The 8,754-nt window shown below is 43.2% G+C and overlaps 1 protein-coding gene across 1 annotated transcript; it reads right to left on the bottom strand.

Moving 5' to 3' along the window:
* Positions 1-20: 20 nt before the first annotated feature.
* ankrd63 (ankyrin repeat domain 63) lies at positions 21-2,232 on the bottom strand. The gene has a single exon (XM_030443111.1). It carries the CDS (start codon positions 2,084-2,086, stop codon positions 470-472), a length of 1,617 nt encoding a protein of 538 aa, XP_030298971.1. The 5' UTR covers positions 2,087-2,232; the 3' UTR covers positions 21-469.
* Positions 2,233-8,754: the final 6,522 nt, after the last annotated feature.

The raw sequence follows: 8,754 nt of genomic DNA on the forward strand, positions 1-8,754 counted from the left end.
TACACACGAGCATGCATGAATACGGGTTGAACAGCTGGTTTTTTATTAGGTATTCAGTCTGAAACATACAGTGCACACTTACTGAATATCTTTGAGCAAAATACATACAATATTTCTTATAAACACAGAAGCAATATCAAATACATTGAAATCCGTACAATATAAATCTTATATATGTGAAAAAGAAAATAATTATATCCGGTAGCTCACAGATGGATATCGTATTGATTTTATAAATGATCTCAAATATAGAATAGCAAAATTGTGTGCAACTGAACAATTAGCTTTAAAACTCTCTCTTTTTTTTATTGATAAACATTGAAAAAACTAATAAACTGCAACATAAGCAGAGGATTATTGTTTCTCCTAGTAAATAGAATATATTTGTCAGGCAGTCAAACTGCGTTGTCAGAATTTTAAGTGCTGTAAAAATTTGCCCACCAGCCATTTCTGTCACTAGACATTGTCCTTATTCTTCGAGGGCGGACTGAGACGAGCAGCTTTCAAACTCACACTTGACTCCGCTGATGCTGTCGACGCTCGGCTGGCTGTTGACCTGCTGATGTGTGTGAGAGAGGGGGAAGGTTTCGGAGCGGGACATCCTTCCTCTGCCGTTCGCGGAGCCCGCCGAACAGTCTATAACCATTCTCATGAACTCTGGCGCGGTGAATCGACGCAGCAGCCTGGTCCCCAGACCCATGAGCCCCGGCGTACGGCTTGGGATCTTCCCTGACTCCAGCTCCCCTCTGGCAAACAGCAGTTTGTTGTGTCTGCCGATCGGGCCGAGGCTCCCTCTCTTCTGCTGCTCTCTTCTGCTTGATGGGGCTGTGTCATTAGCCTCTTCTTTCTGTGATTTGACATTCTCCTCAAGTGCTCTCACGGGCTGACTCTTACCGCTTAAAAGAGGTTTTGGCACTGAGACAGTTTTGTCAGCATCGTTTGTCAGGCCCTGGGTGTTCCCTTGACATTCCATCTTGTCTATCAGACATCTCTCATCCTGAAGCGAGGCTCTCTTTAATTTGCTGGCTGACAGGCGCATGTCGCACACATCGCCCTGATAGGACTGCTTTCTGCTGCTCAGGAGGTCCATGTTGAACGACTTCGCTTTGCCCCAGGGAGGAAAAGTTACTGGTGTTTCCTCTTGGAGTCCAGGGTCTCGGCTGACATCTTTCTGGCTTGGCTCAGGCAGAGAGTTCAGTGTTTTAGCCCCTCTTAGCTCTCTAAGCTGACAGTTTTGCAGTTGTTTGGCGGTGAAGAGAACGCTGTGATCCCCCTCGATCTGACTTTTCTCTATCTGAGGAGGCAGAGCCCAGCTGTGGCGATGGCTGTCCTCTTGAGACTGGCTCCTGGGACATCTGAAGCGGTTCCATATCCCGCTGCTGTCTCCGATCTTCGGCTGTCTTTGAAACACCCCAGGCAATTGGTCTTCATTGTTTTTCACCTGCTTGGAGAACCTCTCCAGAACATGCCTGGGGAGCCTGTTGGGCAGCCGGCACTCTGCTTCACTGATGGTACCCGAGTCAGCAAGTGGATCATCTGTGCTAACACCCCTCCTGCAAGGAAAGTTCAGAATCTGCACACACTGCTTGTGTCCAAAGAAGTTAGCCACTTCGATGGCTGAGTGACCAGCATGGTTGGTTCTGTCCAGCCTCAGTCCCATTCTTTTGAAAGCCCGGACCAGGAACTCAACAACCTGGCTGTGCCCAGAAAAGGCAGCATACATCAGAGCGCTGTTACCCCAGGCGTCGGAGACGTCCGGGTCAGCATTGAACTGCACTAGAAGTTTAACCACGTCCAGGTGACCCATCTCGCAGGCATTGCTCAGAGCCGTGCGACCATCCTCATCCTGGCAGTTGACATCAGCCCCTTTCTCCAGCAGCAGACGTGTGAACTTGGCCCTGGTCCCAGGGTCTTGTAGGCAGACGGCGTACATGAGCGGGGTGCGGCTGTTTTCTGTCTTGGAGTTGATGATGCGTCCGTCCAAAGCGTCCAGGATGAAGCGCGCCAGGTGGACTTTACCACCATGCATGGCATCTAAGAAGGTCTTGGTGCCAGAGCCCTGGCGTAAATCTTTGGGTCGCATCATTCTTGAGCAGCTACTTGTTGAGCCTTCAAGTGAGCCGAGGGAAGATGTGACAAATAGGGAGAGAAAGCGTGCCGCAAGTTCTCCGAGGCTCTCTGTGTGTTGACAGCAAGTGCATTTACCTCAGAGTAAGACTCAGAGAGCAGCTGCCAGTGTTTTTATACCTCCCTCTCCAAATGCCCTCCCCACGTTGCCTAGGAAACAAACGTCTGAGGACCATTATGCAGTGGCAGCATCCATTCAGCCCAAGCACTCAGCCTGGAGAGAAATACATGCTATTTGAACTGAATAATTACTCAAGGAGAAAAACACGTCAAGTGTTTTTCATGTGAGGTGTGTGAGGTTTTTACTTTTCCTCGACGCACACTAATTTAATTAGCCAATTCCTGCTGCTGATAGAATAGTCAAAAATATGTACAAGGAGAATACAGCATTGTGTGTCTATGAATCTATGAACAGTGCATTATGTTGAGTATCATTTATAGTTTGGACTTTACTGACATCTTACCAAAGGTTTGTGGTAAGATTGAAATGAGGATTTGATAGCTCACTTCAAAGGGAGGGAGGGCAAATCAACAATGATGAATAGCTTTCCCCCCGCCCCCCCCCCCTTTTTTTTTTTTAACCAATGTGCCTTTTAAATGCTGCATCCATCCATCCATCCATCCACACTGTGGTTCTGCTTGCAGTTTGCTTCATCCAGAAATCTCAACACAGTGCAACAACTTAAACTTCACAAAATATTCATAATAATGACTTTTTGCCGAAGGTCTTGTTTTTGTCATGGAAAGTACCAAAACCCATGACCTCCACAAAAATAAGGCAGTAAAAACCTTGTTTTATTGCTTTATTGGACTGAAAAAAAGGTCAGTGCCCAACTGATGTGATAAGACAGCTCTCTGTTACACAACCCAGTCCTCTTACTGACTCAAATCCTTTTAATCAGTAAGATTTAGTGGCTAGATCACACTATGTATGGGGATATCAGCATGATTATCTGTTGCTTTCTAGATAAACAGCAGTGGCAGTGTTGCAGTGTTGTAATGTGGGAGTATGCCTATCATGTGCCATGTTTAGGACACAGGTCCTCCTGCTCTATTCTGGTAATTAATTCATTTTCATATTTTTTTATTACTGCAATTCATCTATCTTCAAACTTTTTTTGGATACTCGCTAAATTCACCACTAAATTTGTCAAAAGCACCAAATTTCAACCCTTTTTTATCTTGTACCTTGTGTATAAATGAGAAAATAGACCCTCCGTGCAGCTGTTTCTCCTCCACATGGCCAGACTTTAATTTCAAATGCTAATATAAATCTCAGCAGGACCAAAACTGTGCCAAATGGCGGAGGTGAGAGAAACATTGCCGGGGTTCTGCCTTCCTCACTGTTTACCATCCGGCTTCATCAAACCCCTCAGTGGGTCCTTTATAGCGCACTGAGAGCCATTCACTCATCAAAACATGGCTGAAATTCATCAACAGACCTTCACTTCCTCCTGGGTGTATTTCAGCGCAGTCTGAAAATACAGACATGTTTCTCATCATAAAGTCATATCATTGCCACATCTTTTTATAACAAGGTTATACCATGGCAATATAAGTACCTTTAATGCCAGAGATGCAACTCTCTAGATTTATCTTCACAATGTCCAGATCCACAGGTGTCATGTCCTCAGGGGCGATGGTCTGCCTTCAAAGCACATATAATATCAGTAGAAATGAGACTAGATGCAATCCTAATGGTAAAATAGTGAAATTGAATTACTGAAGAAGCAGACCGGTGAGATGAATGGAACATAAAGATCGGTATAGTATTATAAGGGTCCGAGAGTCGACAGCCATGATTGCAAATGGTCTGAGGAAAAATGCTAACCGCAGACGAACTCGCCGACGATACTCTACTTTATGTTAAACATATCCATTTAGAACGTTAGGAAGCTAACATTTGCTAATTGATGAGATTAATTAACATTACAAGTATCTGCAATAAATCACAGTACAGGGTGCTGCAGGGGTGGCAGGGATGATATTTGCAGGCTAACCCGAAAGTTAGCAAAGGTCGCCCTGGTTTCTTTAACAAAAAGACTACAAAATTTAACTTGAGATTAGAGTTTTTGATACTTCCATGTTTTGCTCTGGAAGATATTCTTAACAGATGGACACCACTTTTATGGCTTTTGGGAAGTAAATGCAATTGGCATAGGTACAAAGCTAACATTAGGCTACATTGCAGTCGCATGACTTCAACATCACCAACACTAGACTTCCTACTACACTATACTAGACATGTTTTCTATAAATTAATGAGTCTACAAATTGGAAAGTTAAAGTTTAAAGAGTATGCAACTGAAGTCTGGCTGTAAGGGTGGATAAGCAGTTGTACTGGTCAGCCCTGAATTGCACTAGAGGTTTGCCAAGGTCCAGGTGACCCATCTCTGATAACAATAACAATATTTGAATCTCATAATCTGATTTTGTATGCTACGTACAGTAAACAAAGCTGCATCCCTCAGACTATACAAGGATTGCCCTTTTAAGACACCCGGAAAAAGGCCAACCACCCTCTTTGAAAACTTCTGCTTTAGCCTCAAGCCAAGGGGATTTGGTCCTTTATAGAAAACATACATGTCAATAAAGTGCCACCTTACAAGTTTTTACCAGTGACGGTGGAAACTTAAGGACACTTCGCAAACAATAAGGCCATTATGATGTCCTAACTGTTTGTCGGTCTTCTTCACGAGAGGCTAATTTTCAGCACACCTACATACCACAGACTCAAGCATCAGCAAGTACTGTCGAAACACTTGGAGGGTAAATATTTAATGAATTGGAGAACACCTCCAAGATTAAAACTGATAAAACAGACAGTGAGTGTTGCACAGAGTTTGATAACACTTTGAGGCTTCTTATCAGGTGTTCCAGTTTGAACGCTTTGAGCCTTTGGCTGCCTTTTCAGAGGGCAGTTCATCCAGAAATAGATTTGAGCTGCGTGGACTGAATGCATCCCCGCAGGCAGGCCAGGAGCTGTGCTTGAGTTATTGTGTTGGCCCCAACTACTGATTTTCTGTATGTGGGGTTGTGTTTTCTGCTAGGGCGCTTTTTAGAAGAAAGAGTTCAGGATTAATAGGCTGTCCTTTCCTGAAATAGTTCCCAGGGTGTGGCTATCTCTTTGCTATATGTAACTTTTTATATTTTCATCAGAGTAGTTGCATTTTTTATAATGGATATAACTACTTCAAGCTGATTTGTTTGCTTTACTTTATTTCTTCCAACCCAGGAGTGATCATTAAAAATAGGTTAGTAACATTATTTGGTTATTGATTACAGTGATAACAGTGTATTGTCGAAGACCTATGGAAATAATGATCGGTATGTCCAGGGCAAAAACTAAAATTGTATTTATTTATTCATTGAAAAATTCAAAATAAAGTAGAATTTTGAGTGCTCCTTAAACTCCCACACTGACGTTAGCTACGGGGAAGGTTTTATTTTTCACGTCACGTTACAGTCAACTCACATATGCCCAAAAAAAGGTGATTAATACATATACAAATTATGATTTAATGGGGTTTTAATGTCAGGCACCTTTTGTCACAAAGAGTCAAACCATACCACACTGACTTGTGTTTCTGTTACCAGCATAACACATGTCAAGGTGTGTCAGGGCACACCGAACCACCTTCGAGCGGGTTGAGGCGATGTCAGATGGACTCCATTGTCATTTAGGGATGACTGGCAGCTTCCTCTTCTTCCTCTAGATGCCCTTTGTCATCCCCTCTCTGTTTTTCAAGCATTAAGCGTAGATGCCAAACAAAATGGTAACAAAAGCCTGAAAATGCATGATGATAAGTAGTTTGCGACCAACAACCATTGCAGGGTGCAGAGAGGTGCTGCTCATTAACGTCATATGCTCAAGACAAGCGTATCATCGGCTGAATATACATGGCTAGCCCTAGATGCAAATTCCTGCTGTGATTGGCTTACGGGCAGTCAGACTGTGTCAAGTCAGGCCCCCCCCCTTATAAACTGGCTATCGAGTATGCCTTTATGCATGACATAAAACCCCTCTACCATCCATTCAGTGAATGTTAAAAATGGACCAAGCAGAAATGAATGAAATGTGGATGAGTCGGTGCCATGAGACTTGCTAATTGGTCAGATGTATGCAATAAAGCAGACATGTCATGGTAAATGCGTGATCTCCCATTCATTGCAGGCCTGGCCCAGGCAGGAGCCACTTTGAATGCCTGATTAGAAATTAAAGCTTGTGTCAAGTTAAGGTGTTATTCGCAGCCCTAAATGTCTTAATTAGTCACCGGGGAGGATGCACTTTCATTGCCTCAAAATCAACAAAGGTTCTTGGAGAAAAAAACTTGCAAATGGAAACAGTGCACCGCGCTAAACCCCCTTGGTAACTCCACTTAGGTGCTAACACCTGGGGGTTGAATTAGTGTATGAAGAGACGGCAGGAAAACGGAGACCAGATTCAACTGGGCTCACTCCGCGTGACTAAAAATGTTTTCTTACCAGTGACTCAACATGCCCCCATCCTCCATGGACTACTTCATCTTCTGCCAGCCAATTGAGCACACCTGAGGATGACGTGGTTTAGGCCATCACCTGCCTTGCACTGTGAAAAACAGGATGCAGCTCGCGGTGACCTTTGATTTTCCATTCCCTGCACACAGAACAATATGAGCTACAATTAACCTAATCAAGTTCTAATCTCTGTCCTGATGAGATTCCAAGAACATGTCACTATTATTACAGACTTCGTTTTTCTTGTTCCCGTCTTTTGTCCAAATATCAAATCACACAATCTGACTTTATTTCCTCGCAGTTATGTAACGATCTTAACACAGGTAACTCTGTCATCTGAGCAGTGGGGGATAACAACTCCTGCAGGGACAAAAGCACTAAATTGATGCATTCGTATTCGGCGACAACAATCATGTGTCTCCGCATCCATTCAGTTCCTATAATGCTCCTTTGATTTGATACAAGGACACCGCAGTCGGAGGTTGAATTCAGATTTCACATCCCTTCCGTTCCAGGAAAGAAGCAGCAGCTGGCCCGCTGTCACCGTGTACCCACGTTGTGTTTGTATCATCGCTCAGGTTGATGAGAGGTCACTGTGGTTGTCCCACTGCAGAAAGGAAATGTCATGTTAATCAGCAGAATATATTCAAATCTAATGAACCCCTAACCCTAATGAAAGTCACTTTGCTGTTGTTTACAGTGTTAATTCCAAAGAGGACAAAAAAACGAACCAAAGGTAGACATTGTTATATTTTTCATTTCAGTCACAAGACCAAGTACAGATAGCAAGGCAGAGCTGGAGAGAGCACAATTACACAGAGTTACAGGGTTGCTGCTGAAGACCCTGACAGCACATCACCAGGAGCTGCCACTCACTGGGGCCACTGATATGTTATTGGCCATGAGGCAGGCACTTCAGCACCAATTCTCTCTCTGCTCTCATCAATTATCGCCCTGACTCAGGCTAGTTGGGCTGCCACAACCAGATGGTAAACAGGATTTAGGAGGGGGTTTAATATCTGTTCTCAGACTGACACTTTTGACAACAGAGAATTAGCAGCCACAGCGTGACTGGCCTGCATGTGTTCCTGCACCACGACCAATCAGGGGATCATAAGAGTTCAAGAGAGAAAGCAGTTCTGCGGAGGGGAAGTGCTAAATGCAAATAGTGACTGAATTTTTAAGTGGCTTTTGCACAGATGAACCAATGAAAGACACGCAAAGGGTATCTAGTAGGGTTGAGCAAGAACTCAGCCGACACAAGTATCCAGTACGAATAATGTACTTTTTCTGTATCATTACATATCAGCTGAGTAAAATTTGTAAAGATCTTTATTGATTAATATATTATTTCAGGCTTAAATTAAGAACTTCTTGTTATTCACACACTCTTTTGGTTTAAGCCACGTTCATGAGTGCAGACACCAACACAGATAATTGAGTTGTTTGAACAGGTACAGATACAGATCTTGGTGTACTTCACTCCTCCCAAGTATCTGCACACTGCATAAGATATTTCACCACTTTATTCAGCTAAAAGGCCACATTTTAGCTGCGCTAGTGGCATGTTTTTTGGTTGGTCCACCACTTCGGTCTAGGTGGATAAATATCTTTATTGGATGGATTGTCATTAAATATACAGACATTCATGTTTCCTCGAGGATATATTCTGATGACTTTGTATTTATTGCAAAGTAAGAAAGAAGGCCATTGCTAACATACCTGTGAAACATCAACATGTTAAAGGTCCCATATTTTCATCAGTTTCACACAGCACAGTCAGAGGTCTAACAACACTGTATTCGGAATGTATTGCCCCAAACCGATCCTTGGTCCTGAATTTCAGCTGTCTAAAAGTCGCTCTAATGAGCTCTACTGAGAGCAGGCTGTTTCTGTGCCTGCACCTTTAAATGCTAATGAGAATTGGTTAGTGTGTCTGAATATGTTACTTGGTTTGTTCGTATGTGTTGTTACAGTTACTATCATGTAGCTAATGCTAGTACGTGCTAACGGTAAAGGTAACCTATAGATTTTCTGCAACTGTAAATAATATCAAAACGTGGCGACACTTACCTGTGGCTCGGTTGCATTTGTCTTTAGATTTGTTGATGGTGGCAATTGTATTTTTGG

The sequence above is a fragment of the Sparus aurata genome, chromosome 16, assembly GCF_900880675.1.
Source record: "Sparus aurata chromosome 16, fSpaAur1.1, whole genome shotgun sequence".
Lineage (NCBI taxonomy): Eukaryota > Metazoa > Chordata > Actinopteri > Spariformes > Sparidae > Sparus > Sparus aurata.

What these genes read in the sequence shown, in the direction of transcription:
- ankrd63 (XM_030443111.1), bottom strand. Translation starts at nt 2,086, where the DNA reads ATGATGCGACCCAAAGATTTACGCCAGGGCTCTGGCACCAAGACCTTC.